This window comes from Amborella trichopoda, chromosome 3, assembly GCF_054954075.1.
Source record: "Amborella trichopoda isolate Santa Cruz 75 chromosome 3, AtrichopodaSantaCruz75HAP2 v2.0, whole genome shotgun sequence".
Lineage (NCBI taxonomy): Eukaryota > Viridiplantae > Streptophyta > Magnoliopsida > Amborellales > Amborellaceae > Amborella > Amborella trichopoda.
The window spans coordinates 44,717,747-44,735,466 of NC_142338.1; the positions used below are offsets into that span (position 1 = coordinate 44,717,747).

At 36.4% G+C, this 17,720-nt stretch overlaps 1 protein-coding gene across 3 annotated transcripts; it reads left to right on the top strand.

The window, feature by feature from the left end:
- Positions 1-456: 456 nt before the first annotated feature.
- On the top strand, positions 457-16,694 carry FUS9 (Ubiquitin-conjugating enzyme family protein). Of its 3 annotated transcripts, XM_088860812.1 has the most exons (6): positions 551-1,090; positions 1,429-1,669; positions 1,753-1,992; positions 11,685-11,758; positions 13,558-13,705; positions 14,433-14,838. In XM_088860812.1, the coding sequence occupies exons 3-6, from the start codon at positions 1,899-1,901 to the stop codon at positions 14,528-14,530; spliced, it is 414 nt and encodes a 137-aa protein (XP_088716938.1). In that variant the 5' UTR covers positions 551-1,090; positions 1,429-1,669; positions 1,753-1,898; the 3' UTR covers positions 14,531-14,838. The 3 variants fall into 3 exon arrangements, with proteins under 3 accessions (XP_011626975.1, XP_088716937.1, XP_088716938.1); XM_088860811.1 differs by lacking the exons at positions 1,429-1,669; positions 1,753-1,992 and adding an exon at positions 16,607-16,694 and having other exon boundaries at positions 463-1,090; positions 14,433-14,543; XM_011628673.3 differs by lacking the exons at positions 1,429-1,669; positions 1,753-1,992 and having other exon boundaries at positions 457-1,090.
- The last annotated feature ends 1,026 nt before the right edge of the window (positions 16,695-17,720 follow it).

A 17,720-nucleotide genomic window follows, 5' to 3' on the forward strand; every position in this document is an offset into this window, starting at 1 on the left:
CCCTAACCAGCCAGTTTTGGACCCGATTTTTTTTCTGAGATATGGGTTAGGCTACTGGTACTACAAAACCGAGCCAACGGACTTGGAACCCTAGCTGTTCCAAACTAACTGGCCGGTTCGGTTCAAACAGGTTGGTGTTGCTAACCATGGGCGTAGGCTTTATGAAAACAAAAAAAAAGCCTCACCTCAAATTCTCAGTACTTTCGGCATAAAAAATCTTCAGAATGGCTCCAAAATTCATTTCCAATACCAATAAAATTTGAAACTAAAAAATAAAAGATCTTGAAGTCTCAAAACACTTATCTTTAGGGTGAAATAGATGGTCTAAATGATTTGTCACAATATATACTGTTTTTTAAATTTAAAATCTTAAATTTTTGGTATAACCATACTGTTCAAACTAAGATGATCGATTTAAAGGTTTTTCAACACTAGAATTACCATTTTTTTGTGTTATTTGAGGAGGCTTAACTTATTTTGATAGAGATGTAGCCCTATCAAACCATTTTCCTTGATTAAAGGAAAAAAGGGTCGCTCCTCGCCAGTCTCTAGGGCTGAGTGTAAGGCAGTGTTTTGATAACTTCCGCTCTGTCTCCTTGTGAATTATCCGTGCTGTGATTTTCCTAGATTGGGGTGAAAATTGGTAATGTGAAAGTTGGAAACGTGTTTGATAAACCATGGTGGTAATAATTTCACCTGTTTGATAATGGCAAAGCTGGAAAAGAACTGAGAATTTCAGCGTTTTAAAGGACTGAATTGGAGGGAGAGAACGAACCTCATCAGTCTGCATTCTACACTCTACAGTGAGCGAGAAGCGAGCAAGAAGCATGAACCCACAAGGAACAATTATTTGGTAGAGAGAGAGAGGGGAAAGCAAGAAGCATGAACATTGGGGGTAAGAATCCATTTGCTTCAAGCAGTGCTGGTGGTGGGGTGCGTTCCTGGCCATCGACGACATCGGTTTCATCTTCAGGGAAGAGGATACAAAAGGAGATGGCTGATTTCAACTCCCAGCCTCCGCCTGGTTGCGCTGCTGCCCCCAAAGGCGATAATCTCTACTGCTGGGTCGCCACCATCTTCGGTCCACAAGGCCAGTACATATACCATACATATGCTACGTTTATTACACAATATCTCAGTCTATATATATAGAAAACCATTTTCTCTGTCATGCCTTTCTTGTATCAACTAATGCATTCAATACCAAATTAGTGGCCCATTTCTATATGCATCTGAGTATCTTTTTTCTTTTGCTTGTTTCTTCTTCTCATTGATTTTTCTTTATCTGGTTGGTAGTATGAGATATTTTTCTGAGCATTCGAGTATTGGGTATTTTTCTGTATTTCTCAATGTGGGTGGGATATTTGATTCAATTTTGGCACTGTATTAGTTCCTGATTCTCATATCTTTTGGCCAAATGTCAAACAGTTTGCTTATAGGTTTGGAATTTGGAGATATGGTTCGTCGTTATTAACAAAGACTTGGTCGCCTAATTATCAATAGTGGGAACATGCCTGCTCCTACTTGAAGTACACTGCGGATTTTACCATAGTTGCTGGAACCTTGTAGGCAAGGTCACGGACCCGCTCCGGAACCTCGATCCCACGATTCCAGCTAGGGATCTTGGATGGAACACGGATCCTTATATTGCGATCCTTGTTCCCAGCAGGTTTGGACCGCGATTCACAAGTATATAATGCAGTGTATATGATGTTTTCTCTATTCGGCATTGATTCACATGCACTTATTCAGATTTGCACGCAATGGTACTGTGAACCCACGCATCATCCACGATCCCTTAAAACTTACTATTGTGATTCCTACCTCATGGAATCGCGCTTCCCTGTGACAAGGACTGTGCTCCCTTGATATAGGATTGTACGAACAATCCTAACCACATGGAGCTTCCAACAATCCACGATTCTATGGACCCGAGCCAGCTACCACTCCTGGGAATGCATCCGCACCCAACAACTATGGATTTTACTGAGGGTATGGCCCTTGATAGAGCAGAATGGTGGAATTGAATTCGTGTAGCGGACCTAAAATAGTTTGGATAAAGCTCTGGTGCTGATGATGATGAAGTACACATTGGATTATGAAAAGCCTTTTAAATTAATAAGAAGACATATGCTTGGATAATTGAATTTAATTGCTTCTTAAGACACTATAGCTTACAAAATAACATTGATTTGGATAGAGGTGAAAGTTAAATAATCAGTGTGAACATCATGATTTTGTATGCAAGGAAAGATAAATGCCTTTGAGTTTGAGATCGTTTCTTGCTAATATTTCATTTGTTATGCTTTGCATATTTTTTTGAATTGGTAAGAATGAGTAGACTACCGACTACCTTGATATTCCCAAGGATCACCCCATCCTAGTATCCTTCTTGAATGTACACAAGTTAACTTTAGAGTTTTAATGGGATATGGTTCATGAGTCCTTGTTAACCGCTCTCTAAATCTTGGTTACTATCATAACTGACTACTCCCACAATTTTCTTTAAACTAGCCTTCGCACTAGTTTGGAATCCTTCCCCAAAACATGTTTCAGCAGTATTTTAGGTACAGGACACCATGTCGTTACTGAGAGAAGCCATTTAGAAACTCCTGGTTCATTCAAATCCACTCACAAAAGGGGTATCCACACTTTTTGTGAGTGGACGAAACCTTCTTTCATTTAGAATGTAGTTTGACATGTGCAAAGTGCATTTTGCAGGAACTACATTTCTAATCGTAGATGATGCAGAACAAGGGGTCGGAGTTTTTATCACTTGTTGATCTTAACTGACTCTTACATATCATACATTTCAAAGTAACTCTTGCATTGCCTGAACATCAGATTACAGTTGTACGTGATGAAACTTTTTGGGTAATGTGAGGATATGAAGGATGATGATGAATACAATTATATACTTGGATACATCCATTCGGATTTTATCTTTGAAGGTGGCACTTCATAAGGCCGTCCTTGATTGCATGCTGCAATGGTTAGCAATCTCCATGAAAAGAATGTGTCATACCCGTAGACTAAAACATTTAGATCCGAGAAGTAGTTTTTGCCATTATTACGAGCATTTATTTACCTTATGAGTTATGGGACTTGGGATCTGTAGCAAAACTAGAATGTGTACTACCATGGTTACTATCGATTGTGAGATACTTTGCTAATTGTTGCTGAAGAAAAGAATGGTATCAAATATCAGTGCGATGTGATTGGTGAAATGGGTGCAAATTGCTTAGAGAATTAATATAATGTGTTCATTTGACAATCATGACTCGAGCTGCCAATTCATGTACTTCCCTTCTTGGCTAATTTTAAAATGAAGTATATCAATGAAAAATGAGTAAACTTGTTTTAAAATATAGGAAATATAGATATTCCAGTTTCCAAAAGATTTAAGAATATGTGGTAGGGTCATAATTTGAAAAAAATCAAATTCGAGACAAGATGATTTCAATCATGAATAACTTTTGGTAAGAGTTTCAGAAATGGTAATGATTATTTCCTATGTATCTTCATTCATTAATTACTGAATGTCATTGAAATGATTAATCTTGATGCATCCATGTACTACTTTTGAAGTTGTTACTTTGAAGGATCTCTTTGGGGTTTCTAACTTTTTCTTCTTTCAACAACTGCAAAAGCTTTTGAATTGTGGTAGATGCAAAGGTGCACTTCCTTTTTCCGATGGGCCTTAGATTCATTATATTGTTGCGGTTAGCACACTAAAACCATGTCTGAACATGTTATTCATCTTGGAGAAAACTAGACAGCATCCATGAGTACTTTGTGTTATATAATTATTAAGTGCATCAGGGGAAATGCACTTGATAATTATATCATGGCATGTGCTCTTCCCCTGATGAGCAATTGCAAAGGTTTGGATAATGCCTAATCAGGGTTCCATCTCCCCATCCCAGAAATACCCGAATTCCAGTAGTCTGCCTCGATCATCAAAACACAACTTTGCTCATTTTCTTGGCAGAGGAGACACCTGTGTTTATTCCTCTAACACTGGCAAATTGAGACTTGATCATGTCTTTAGTGTCTTTTGAACTAAGAAATGGACCCTAGAAATTAAACGAAGGTATCCTGAGCAATTGCAGTCTTTTGAACTAAGAAATCGACCCTAGAAGTTAAAAGAAGGTATCCTGAGCAATTGCAATGTTTGGGTCATTGATATTCTTGGTATATTAGATGCTATTACAATTACAATCCAGAATAGAATGGGATAATGTATTGGCAAGAATGTTAGACCATAAGGAAGCTATAACATTTCATTTAAGTTGGGCTGGATTGTTCTTGGATTTGCATACTTTGGAACATCAGAATGACAGAGGTGACTTCATTTTCTCTCAAAAAAGAAAGTGCTAGCTTCACTCCTCCCACCTTAGCAAATGGATATCCTTGCAACAGGGAGCAAGGCTAACAAAAATTAGACAGCAAAAGATTTATTAGGTTAGAAGTTGTAGTTCTTTTTAAGCATGGACAACTGGATTGGGACGATCTGATTGGTTGAGGCCTTGAAGGCTATGTTTCAGTGACATGGACAGGGACACACTCTGTCCAACACTGCCCTCATAAAGTGTCTGTTGGTCCATACAAGTCTCACACAATGCATATCTGTTCACATATTCTATTTATAAAATTAATCTATAACTTTGTAATAATAAATTTAACATAAAAAGTAAGACGTGTGTTTAAACCATAGACAAGTGTGTCCGGTACTGTAGACTCTCGTGCTCAAAATTTTGAGCACCTCATGTTAGGGGTGGCAATGGACACCAGACGACCGGACCCAACCCAACACCCAATGACCAAACCCGACTAGGGTCTGGGTTTGGGTCCAAGATTTGGACCCGAAATCTATTCGGATCTGGGTCCAGGTCCATATTCATGCAAACTCGACCCAAATAGTGTTAATGTCTAAATAATATTTAATTATTATATATTAAGTAGAACTATATATTTTTTAAGGAAAAAGTTTATATAAGGTTACAACCTTAAAATGTTGAACTACGAAAGCACCTCAAAAATTCATCGGAAAAAGTTTTTTTAATGTTGAAGAACCATGTGATTGATCATCTCGACATCGAGATGTATGACTATGAAAAATAAAAAGATTTTGAGTCTTAGAAATAGTGCATCTTACAACATATTATCTACACCGTCCATTTTCAAGATTTTCATATGTTTATAGATCTGCTTGATTTTAACAATTTTTGGAATTTAAAATTTTATAATTAGATATAAAAAATATTTTGAGATAATCCTAAGAACATTTTACATCAAAATTATATATTATGATAAAATTTGAAGGTGCACCATAGTTGGATTGTTTAAGGTTGCAACTTTATGGAAACCACACCCATTTTTTAATTATAATATTTAAATAATACATGTATATTATTAGCACAATATTTAAATATATTTAAGTATATAGATGTTTTTATTTTTGGGTCGGGTCCAATTGGGTTCGGTCGGGTCTGGTTGGTACAGGTCTGGCCCCAACCCGTTGCCACCCCTACCTAGTGTCCTAGTATTGGGCACGAGTGTCCAAGTATCGGCATGCATGTCAGACATGTGTTTTTTTCTTTTCTGTTTATATTTTTTTTCAAGGCATGCTGCAGACTCTCTCTGACTGTGTCTGACATGTACCGTCTATGTCAGACATATAGAACTGTGCATGATACATGTGTCACAGTAATGTAGAGGACAATGGCATAGAAATTGGTGGATGGCAGGAGCTTGTACCATTTGGCTAAAAGGCTGGAGCCTACTTTTCCTTTTACTTGTGGTTAATGACATGGTTTTCCTGATTTGCATTTAGATTAAGGTTCCCTTAGATACAAGCTGGATGGTGGATGCAAAGGAATGCATGGAAAGTAACAGTCTTGGTGGGTTGTCAAATACATATGAAGATTGGCCCTCAAATGGATGTGATAATATAAGAAAGCTGATGTTGCAGTCTGGCAATATATTTGATAAATAAAACCAGCAACTCAAAGAAGAAATAGGAGAGCGAAATCCATGAAGAAGTTTCTCTTTTATGAAGTAGTAGTCACTTATATATATTATGTGTGCTAATAAAAAACTAGATTGTAAGCATTCTAAATTGCATTGATATTATTTGTATGTATTGGTGGGGGACGAAACATGAATCCTTATGTTATTGAAGGGAACTGGGTTTATCATGTAATATATTTACTCATATATTTCAAATTATATGGGTTACCAGCACAAGAATACTACAATAGTCATGTCTTCTTATGACATGCTCGTAGAAATCTTTCTAGACATAGTATGGTTGAGCAGGATCTGTTTGTTGGCAAATCGTTCTTTGATAAGTCTTGATGCATCAACACAATTAAATTGTGTCAAGTTTGTTTTGTTGTTTCTCACAAGGTATAGATTTATTTCACAAATCATGAATTAATTAGATGCTTAGAGGAAATAATTTTAGCTTTTATAGTAGTTAAGGAGGACCACTGTCTGCAATGCCGCATAAATATCTTGTTTCACTAGTGGTTTTGTAAATAAGAAGAGCAAATTCCATAGTTTTACCATTTGAATTTTCCACTTATTCAAATACATCTTCTGACAGTTATCTACAGAAAATTCCATCAAGATTCAAGATGTCATATGGTGAAGTCAAGAAGCGAAAATGCACACCAAATTTATCCGAATGATACAACGACAAGACTCATATGCTGTTCAAAAGAGCCCAAATGAGTTATTGTCTGCTGACAATTGGTTATGAAAATTTTCTTCCAATTCAAAGCAGATCCAATTTATTAGATCTTGCATACGTGCTCTTCTCTTTAAGGCTACTGGTTGCATACATGTCGATTCAATGAGGCTAAAACATGGCAATTGGCTTCAATGCCTTCAAAGTAGCCACATATAGATAGGAGTTGACAATTAAGGTTTTCACTTGTTTGGAGCCATAATCTAAAATCTTGAATTCTGAAAACCTCAAGCATAGAAATATTTGATTATATAAAAATAAAATAAAATCAGAATGCTCTAGACTTGTTAGAGATCTAGTGTAGGTCAGGCTTGTGTTCAAAAAGTAAATTCTAACTTTAAAGAATTAAATCAAGAAAGAACAAATCTAACAAGATAAATTGACCTCATTTTGAGTTATTTATTATTTATGGGGACATTAGTCCTAGGTTACATTAGATACCCTGTAATTGCATCTAATTCATTTCTCAAATTAGAAAAATCTCTCCGAGTAATTTGCTCACATTCCATATACACGAAATTATGTCAAAAGAAATTGAACAAAATGGGCTTATAATATATTAGCTCTACACCTTGCATTGTTCTCGGGTTTGTTGGTCTCCAAATCTTTATAGAATATGTTGGTTTTTTATCTCTTAGGCGGTTTACTGCAGTAGCAGTCCTGTCTTTGCTCTATGCTCTACAATTAAGTTCTTTCTATTTTCTCATAGAATCCTTCCTTTGTATTTCGAAATTTCAAACTTTAGAGAGAGGTAAAAGTAACAGGCAGTTATGGGTTAGTGGGCCATTTTACCCAACTGCTCGTTATCAAATGGATCAATCTCAGTTGAGCCATGTCAAAAGTGTCTCAAATCTCACATAAGGTCCCGATTGGATGCCTAGAGATGACTCTCCAGAGATGTCTCCCCTAAAAGTGACACATCCTGGAAGATGGGTGTATTTTGTTCGAACAGCATCTGGAAAAAAGCCCAAAAGATGCATATCCACTGTTTGGTTTGTCCGGAAGATGCATTTATCAGAAATTCTTTATATTCAAGTATTTTGTTTTATTATTTTTCTTCTCATTCTTGTTTTGTTAATGATTAAAACTATATAATTTTAGTGTGATTTTCATTGTTTTTTTTTTGTTGTTAACATCTATTTAATATGAATACTAGTTTGTTATCATTTCCATTCATCCCGAAATACTTGTATAGAGCATTCCGCCCATGGCATATAGACCCCAGGTTTTAGGCCAATGAACAACACATAGTAACTTGACATTGCATGGCATGAAAATAAATTATGGTATAAGATGGGTAAACATATACCACATCGATGTGAGTGAAAATGGGAAAAGAAATGACAGTCTTGATGCAGAAGAGTTTGATAATCATGAAAATGTGAAATTAAAAACCTTGACATAGAAGAGTTTCCATCCATATTACAAAATCTAACAAAGCATTGAAGAAGGACCAAATCCTCCTCATTTGGGTGATTCTCTCCAATAAGGTGCCCATACGCCACATGATCTCCAAAAACAATGTCCATAATATGCATAGAAGGAAAACTTTTGTTCATATCCTTGATGCCCATTCATTTCCCTGTGCAAGTACAATTACCAAAAATCAACATACCATGATACATACAAGCCAATGGTCATACTGCTACTACACATAATCATTCAAAAAAGAATATTACCTTCACATACTCCTCCCAAGCTGGCCCGATCAGCATCCCCTCCCATCAAATCCAAAGTCAGACTGGGCAATGAATTTTTTTCTCTCTATAGATTACTGTTAATTGTTTAATTCTCTGTTTTACCCTATCTCTACTGAACCCAGGACCATGTTGGGCAGACATAATGGAGCCTCTGTCCACACATTCCTTGAGAACTGCCCATCAATTTTCATACCTTTTTCCACTTTCTCTACCATGAGCTCTAGTAGGGTATCATCTTGTTGGGGAGTCCATTTAACCAACAAACTCATTCAAATGAGCAATAATTTAACCAACAAACTCCCATTCAAATGACATGTAAGTGCTCAACAGTATCATGAAATATCATTTAATACGTTTCAATTAGCATTGAATGGCCAAACGCCCTTGGCAACATTTGGCCGCAGTTAAGTGCAGAGCCCTCTGTTTTGGCTGCAGTTGATGTGTATTGCTCAGACTTATAAGGGGCTTTTGCCTGCATACAAATATATTTGAGTATATTTGGACTTGTTCATGATCCAGAGTATAAAACTGAGTATAGTTCTCTACGTGGTCAAGCTGCAGGACATTTAATTTTTATCCAAATCAGCAGTGTCTTAATGTGGTTATTAGCCTTTGTGGTCATAATTATATAAATTTTAAGTTGTATTGCTTTGGAAGTTTGAAGATTAAATTGTATGAAACTGGCCCCTCGCTTAGGCTGCAGTTAAGATATTTGGGCCACAGAATGACTTTAAATCACTCAAATATGTCCGTAGTTTGTTCTCAAACTGTATTCTTGATCATCAGTTTAGACCCATTCCTGTGCTTTGATCACTTTGGATCCATTTGAAAGTTTGGTATTTTTCATCCAAACTATGATTTGGATCCTTATTAATCAAAATAGGCTTGTTTAATAGGTTTTTTCTCTGTATTTTGCAGTAGAGACGCCTGCATTTTGACAATGGTTAAGCCCTTTTGAGCTCAAGTTATCTTTTAACTTTAGGGTGATTTTAAAACCAACCAAACAGTTGGTCTGGGAATACTCTATGCTTGTAGGCCTATATGTTCAGAAGAATAATTTCGAATTGAATGGCATTCAGAAATTTGTAATGAACTTCAATTGAACTCTAATAGTTTAATCAAATCCGGACTTGAACAGTAGAGTGAATTTCTAAGGAAATTCAAAAGCTCTAAAATTTATCTCAATAATAAACAAAAATATAGATTGGGAATGTTCTAGGTTCAAGCATATATTATTATCGCAGATAGAAGTAGCCCTTTGTCTTTTTTCTGAACATAAACTCATTCATTTCTAACCACGTATAGAACATTTTGTTTAAGCATACGATTGCTGCTTGAGATATTTTTATTGCATAGAATATAGATGTTCTTTTAACATTGATGTGTGCGCATGTATATTTCCTGTAAAAAAAATTACTCTAGATGTAAAAGATTTTGCAAGTGTAATATATCGAACAAGCTAGACCACGAAGGTGGTTTTGGTTAGAGGATTTGGAGTTTCTATCCCGCATGACTCCATGAGCTCATTAGACTCCCTACGAATGCGGCAAAACTCTCTCCAGCTCATGACTATAAGAAGATCAAAAATCTCATCAAACACATTTTGATGCTTCAACAAAGTTCCCTACCACTTTCCTAGGTTAATATCGTAATAAAATCCCCTCCAATGATTAAGTTCTTCCAGCTGGAATGTTGGTTTCTGAGTCCGGATGGGCGTTCTGCCCTCTGCTTCATTTGAGATCCACTCTTGTAGAGGACCTGAGTATTTCATATTTTTCTCCTTGATGGTCTCTCACTAGCCCTCCCAGTCCTACTCTCCCTACATTGCCTCTCGAAGTTCCACTGAAGTTGAACTTCAAAAAGCCTTCAGGAGTTTGCACCCAATTTGCAGATCTTCCTCCTCTCCATAACTCACCTGTTGCAATCCCTTGCCATTTAGGCTTAAAGTCATACACAAAGTACACCCAAAACTGTTTTCTAGATTTGGCCCAGGAAGCTACACTAACTTTGATGTGATTTTCCTCTGTTCCTATCCTATGTGCTTATCACATTGAATCATCTGTTACTGTGCAGGCACAGATTTTAGAGTTAGGCTGCGAGCGGTTTGGATAGGAGGAGCATTAAAAAAATTTAAAAAATTGTTTGCTTAAAATGTCGATTGTGTAACCCAAGATATTGTACGCGTACTACGATAAGAAGATCATTTTAGCTCTTTTTTTTTCACAAGTCTAGTATGTGCTTATAAACCGATGCATATGTTAGCTATGTGCTTAGGTGTGACAGTAGGAGATAAATGATGTTGTCATGTTTGTGGTGCATGAATTTTATTCATGAATTTCATATTTCTGGTGCATGTATTTTACTAAATTGCTGAATGGGGGCCTTACAATTGAGTCTAAAGTTATGTACTAGGACCTGGAGGGTCTGATTGTGGTGTAGGGGGATATCCTCAATGTTATTGGTTGGAAACCCAGGGTTGCACTTCCGCCCTGGTGCTATGCTATGATCTTTGAGGAGACAGCAGATGTGGGTTCTTGATTTCTTCTGACTTTTTAGCCTCAAGATGCAGCTGCATCTTCTAAAATACTAATAAGGTTGCCCATAAAATCAAAGGAAAAAAGAACAAAAGAAACACCTTAGAGAAGATGCTTAGCCGTGATATAGACTTATTTCGCACCTATATTGATCTGCATGTAGCTGATAAAACATATCGGATATTGAGCCATGTGAGTACCAAAGCTCATTATGAGCATACAGATATGATCTGAAAAAAGTTTAAGGATTGTCCTGTTCAATCTCACATAAGTGCTAGATTTGCAGAATCCACCTTTCTGATTAAACATCATGCATTCACTATGCAAAAACCCCCATGTCTCTTCTGGTATGAAATTATTAATTGGTTGCAGGATCCGTCTTCAACTGTAATTCATGCCCTGCTCCTGAATATGCTTATATGAGATAGAATTGTCAGTTACTTATTTGCCATTCTTCTATTGTGAACCTCAATGTGTAAATTATTTTCTACAAGAAGCTCTTCACTAAAGGAGATTTTTCTTTTGTTTGCCTTTCTGCATTTATGGCATCTTGTTTCAGTTCTTCGCTGCTTTTCTATATGAATTTGTAAGATTATGATTGCTTTGAAGTGGGTACCAATTTCCGTCATTCGATATCCATGATATTTGCTTTAAGTAATGACAGTGAACTTCAGCTGATTAGATTTTGATTTTCAGGGTCACCATACCAAGGAGGAGTATTCTTCCTTGATATCACATTCCCGAGTGAATACCCTTTCAAACCTCCCAAGGTATGAAAGATGAAAGTTTTTCAAAATGACAGCTCCATTTCATAAAATTATTTCAGTATGAAAATTCTTCTATTAAAATTTGGTTTTAGATGCAAAACATTTGGGTGTGGTTCCTATTTTTGAAATTATGACACATACATGGAAAGTTCTACTAAGTGCTCTTTTAGAATTGTTGTTCGTGCACGCTTCCTTTTATGTCCTAGAAGTGCCACAGATGGTCAGTGATGCACACTTGGACTCACAACATTTTGGGGCTATGGAATATGTTAGTAACTATTTATGTTTATATGCCATGTTTTAGAACCTGGCGGATTGGCCAAAGTTGACTTGTTTTGATAACTTGCCAAGTCTTTACTTCTTTTTTTGTTTTAAAGTGATTTGGCTGAGACTCGTGCATTCCTCTTGGCTCTGGAGCAGGATGAGTCTTGAGCCAATACCATGGTTTGAATCTTTGATAGATCTAAGTGTGTATGTTGATTTATATGCATGTTTGTGTAGCTCAAATGCTGAATCCTTCAATGATCAAGCAGAAAAATTTAAATATTTCATTACCTTATATTGGTTTGAAACTTTGAATTTATTGTCTTTGGAAAACTTTAAAATTGCTTGTATTTGTGGGCCTACATTTATATCTACGTTGACATGCACATTTTTCTGCTCTCAAACAAAGGTTGGGACCGAATAGAGCATTAAGTTGTGTATGCAAGGAAGACGAGTTACAATCTCTGCCATAGTCATGAGAAGATTTGCATTTATCTATGTAAAGAATGTATGCTGTAGCATACCAGTAGGATGCTACATATCCTCTGTACTATCCATACTCAACAATTGACAGTGGAGATGACTTTTAGCTTACTGCTCATGTGGTTTCCTATTTTGCCGTGGTAGCAGAGCCTGTCCTAGGAGCCCTACAGTAGGAATACTAGGGTTGAATCAGATTTCTCACTCTTTGGAGATTCCTGTCTTCGTCTAATTGATCAGTTGACTAATTGAGGGTTACATCCTGAATATGGAATTTCTAGTTTGTGATAGGTGTCGAGAAACTCTAGATCAAAATGTGCAAAACCTAGCTTAGAACCCATTGTTTACTAAACAATATTACTGAGCAAGGATCAAAGGGGAGATCAATAAACAGGGTTTTGTGTTGACCAGTATGATCCGAGGTTTAAAAGCGTGATTGATAATCATAATGGAGATCTATACAGACAGTGTCATATTCTCTAATATTTGAGCCAATGTAACATTCTTGTCACAGTCGGAACTCCAGTTTGGGGGACTCAAATTTCTTAGAGTCAAGCCCAGAGTATTGTTTTTATATTATTTTTCACTGTGAGGACACAACAGTTTGGGAGGCTATATTTTTCTGATTTGCACTAACACTGTGCTTCTACATTCCAATTTTGATGCATTTGGATTTGTATTTTTAGAATCACAATGATTGTAGTAAGATTGGGTCTTGGGGTTGAGCAATCTTTATGTACTTTTTTCGAAGAAAGAGGTGAATGTTTAATATCTTTCAGTCTTTATTTTCAATCACTTTGATCTGTTGAAGTATTGTTATTTTTGAAGAATTGTACTAGAAATCAATAGATTGAAACTTCTGTGTTCTAGTATTCGCATTAAACATGGTCCTTTTTGGTTAAATGTCTGCAAATGTGCTGGCATGTATTCTTGGTTAGTATTGCATATTCTGCAAATTCATCATCTTTGTTTTATCATTTGTCTTTCGTCTTATTTTCTTCAATGTTACATCCATACCTCCTTATTGGTGGAAATCTCATAGGGAGTTTGACATGCAGGTCATATTTAAAACTCGAATCTACCATTGCGATGTTGATGCTGCAGGCAATGTTAGTTTAAACATTCTAAAAGATAGTTGGAGTCCTGCCTTGACAATTTCGAAGGTTTTACATGCCATCAGATCAATCTTTACTAATCCTGATCCTTGTTAGTACCATTCCTTCTCTTTAATTGTGTTTTTGTGTGATTCTTGGCACGACACACGCATCACACACGAGAGAGAGATAGAGAGAGGCAGTATCGGCTCAGACAACTTAGGCGGTTGAGCCTCATGTGTTTGTCAGTGTGCGCAAGTGTGTGCAACGCACATAATTCACCCATCTCATGTGGATGGTTTTGTGATGGGGGTAAGATTTACATGCATTAAAGGCTTGTCACTCTATTTATTGCATTTTCTTTTGCCCCCAATTGAGGGGACCCTCATATGGGATGGCTTGGATGTAAAGCATCCTCTATTATTAAGGTGAAAGTTAACATGATTCACTCTTGAGGAATGAGTCTAGAGGAATGCTTATATGTGCATGTATGTGTTGCGTGTGTGTGCATGCCATGAGTGTCTAAGGGCAGGTTTGGACAAAGTGTTTTCTTGGTTACTTGTGATCAAGAACCAAGTCGAACAGTTCTTTAAAAACAAAAAAAAAACAAAAAAAATTTTATTGTCGAATTATGCCATTATGTGGCTTCATTCAAAAAAACGAAGTTCATAACATTGTGTACCAAATGTGACACTGTTTGATGACTTGTATATGAAGTAGTAGTTTTATTCAGTTTAGATAGTAACTCCGTAACGTTAGGCATTGGTGAGAAACCCTATTTGGGATATTGAAATTATTATGCCAAACATAAGTGTTGACTATTTTCCCAATCCTGGCAGATGATCCCCTTGTTGCAAGCATCGCTCACCAATATTTAACTGACAGAGATATGCATGACAAAATAGCAGCGGATTGGACACTAAGGTTTGCGAAGTAAACTCTTCAAAATGGTAAGATGTATGACTGGCTGGAGAACCCTGTATATAATCATGAGCTGGTTTATGTGCATGCCTATTCATTATGCTATACTACATGTATATCTAAGGATCCTCGTCACCAACCATTGGAGCTGTATGGACAGTATAAATGAAGTGTGTGATCTCCAGTGCTCGGCTAAATCCATCCATTGGCTACAATTATTCGAAATAGTTGGCACAAGTAAATGACACATGATAGAGTGATATGGACTATCCACAGTCCCACATCACATCAGGAAAGCTTAATGAAATCATTTTTGTGGAATCATTTGATCTGTTTCGATCCTGCTAGTGGACTTCTAAATAATCAAGGGGAGACATGAGCTTAATGAAAATCAATTCCGTAGAACCATTCAATTTGTCCAAATCTTGATAGTAGATCTAGCCCAAACCTAGTTAGTGGATCTAAACTTGTAAATGATCAACGGGAAGCATGCCAGTTTAAGAGAACTAAAATCAATTCCGTAGAACCATTCAATTTGTCCAAATCTTGATAGTTGATCTAGCCCAAACCTAGTTAGTGGATCTAAACTTGTAAATGATCAACGGGAAGCATGCCAGTTTAAGAGAACTGTATATGGGGATGTACAAAGGCTTTTTCTTTTTCTTTTTTTTTAGTTGGGTGGGGCGGGGGTGTAAGTATGGAAAATGAAATTATATTGTAATAAATTATTATATTTTCAAATATAATAATATTATGGTTTGATTGTCTAATCATTATCTCACCTTTGTGGAGCTTTTCTTTTGTTTTGTTCTTTTTTATTATTTTCTTCCATAACACATATTTTTACTGCTGTCTAATTTAGTGATAGTATTATGCCATCCATTTGTTAATCCATTTTAAGAAATGGGGCGTTGCACAATTAACCTGCACACTTTCAACTTAAACTCCTTTTTTTTCATTGATTAAGGACCCAGAACACTTTGAAACATCGGCAAATCTTTCTCCATGAGAAAATGAGGGATTTGGAGCCCTCAGAAGCTCCTAGTTCGATCTAATGTTCAAGTCAGATTACAAAATTGGCAATGGAGGTGGCACGTTTCTGGGGCTCTAGATCCATTTTTATTTAAGGGAAAAATCTGCCTTAACTTTCAATATTATCTTAAGGGTTCATCCTTTAAAACAACGGAAGAATCATAGCGCATTAATATTAGGTCGCGGGAAAGGAACAGAGTCACAAAGTTACACTTAATTGCTGCTCTATGCGTTTAAGGAAAGTAAAGGATAAGACTATTTACTTTTGGTACAATGTGGTCACATTAATCTTGATCATTAGATGTGAAATTGGCTAGCTGCAATTACTCCATTGACCAATCTCACACTTCAAAAGAATTTTTTTCAAACTTTATAATATATCCAAGCTATCAAACTCCACATCGGATGATTGTAAGTAATTGTGAGTATTTTATATCAAAGTTAAATGGTCTCATTATATACAATTCCTTTCGTTTAATTAGAAAGAAGTATTTCGTTCAAGTCTTGGAGGTACTTTCGAAACTGTTTTGAGAGAGAGAGAGAGAGAGAATCATCAATCCATGAAATAGCAAATCTGCATATTTTTTAGGGTTAGTGGTGTAGGATATGGCCGGTAACAGGACCGTGACCTGGTGCAGTGGACTGGAAATTCTGGACGTAATCAACCATTACACTGGGACGCTAATGATGAATCATTGTCTAATGCATTTTCTGCGCTCCTTTGTGGAGCTTTAAGTGCCTTCACTCACACGAGCCCTGCAGGAGATAGGAGAGTGAGAATCAAAGCGGCCTGCACCAACTTCATCTTGGCTTAGAGAGAGAGGACTAGAAACATGAATTAGGTTTTTGAAAAACTTCTCATTTCAGTTTTTGAAAAACCAACATTTTTGTCTTTTTTTAAGAAAAATTGTCCGGATGATGAAAAAAAAAAGTATAGATGTAATAATGAAAACTGAGGTAATTCCGTAATAATGGTAAATATAATAGGTATATATATATGTTATTTTTTTTTTATTTAATTATTTTTCATGACATTGTGTTTGGATATATGACAAGACAGATTCTGGAGCTTTTGGTCCTCACCATGCACAAAAAATGGGTATATGAAGTGGTTTAGGTGTCGTCCTGGCTGCACCAGAATGTTTTACTTAAAATGTCTCTCCTTAATATGGGATGGTAGTACAAGAACCTGATAACTGTCGAGGATTGATGTCTTGTATTTTGAGGAAATAGATCTGTCAAGGTAGAGTTAAAAGGACGATTCTGAAGGGCCGAAGGCCCAAAGGGCTTGAGGAGGTAGAGTCGAAAGGACGACTCCGAAGGGCCGAAGGCCCAAATAGCTTGAGGCCCGAAGGAGTGTCCGGCCAAATAGACTCGGTTGACTCGGCCTCTGCAGCTCTCAAGGAAAATTTTGGATATCCGTACATGATATTCAATATATATCTGTACTTGGGGTATTTTCGGTAATTTGTACCATCTATCTGGGACTCGATATATATTGTTGTGATGGATTTTTTAAGGTAAAGTAGAAAAACGTTGATTTCTTTGTAATCAGAGAGAACGTGAAGAAGAGAGCTATTGTAAACCTATTCTCTATTACTAGTAAGGAAGCTCTCATCTCTCGTAGACATAGCTTTTATGTTTTCGTGGATTGCTTTGCGTTTATACAATAACCTGTTTGGATGGCCAGTAAGTCCACTAAAGGAATTGAATTATTCCAATGGATAATGTTTACATCTAAGTTTAAGGGCGGTTTTCCATAAATTGTTTTCTCTGTTTCAAGCCAAAATAAAGAAATTTGTATCCCAACCTTCTCCTTAAAAAAGTGTTTTCCCACCACATTTCCCACTCAGGGAGCCGAAATTAATATTAAATCTATAACATACAAAACACGACCTGGTTCGTAGAACAGGTGAAGTATAATAAATATATTTGGAGGTTCCAATCTTCAAGTCTGGACATGTTATTTCATATTAAAAGTGAAAATATTATAGTAAAATGCAAGTTATAACATAGAGCAGATTTGTAATATAACTAAAGAAAAGATCCATTGATCATATGTTTCGTCCAGCATAAGCTCCATAGGCTTTTAGAAATTTAAAATGTATTTTTCTTTACTCTTTTAAATACCCATGTGTTCAAAGACTCAAAAAAGAATATCGAAATTTTATATC

Excerpts from the sequence above, each read along its gene's own strand:
- FUS9 (XM_011628673.3), top strand. The coding sequence starts at position 883 with ATGAACATTGGGGGTAAGAATCCATTTGCTTCAAGCAGTGCTGGTGGT. Across the intron at positions 11,759-13,557 it reads ACCCTTTCAAACCTCCCAAG|GTCATATTTAAAACTCGAAT; the intron begins GTATGAAAGATG and ends TTTGACATGCAG. Across the intron at positions 13,706-14,432 it reads CTTTACTAATCCTGATCCTT|ATGATCCCCTTGTTGCAAGC; the intron begins GTTAGTACCATT and ends CAATCCTGGCAG.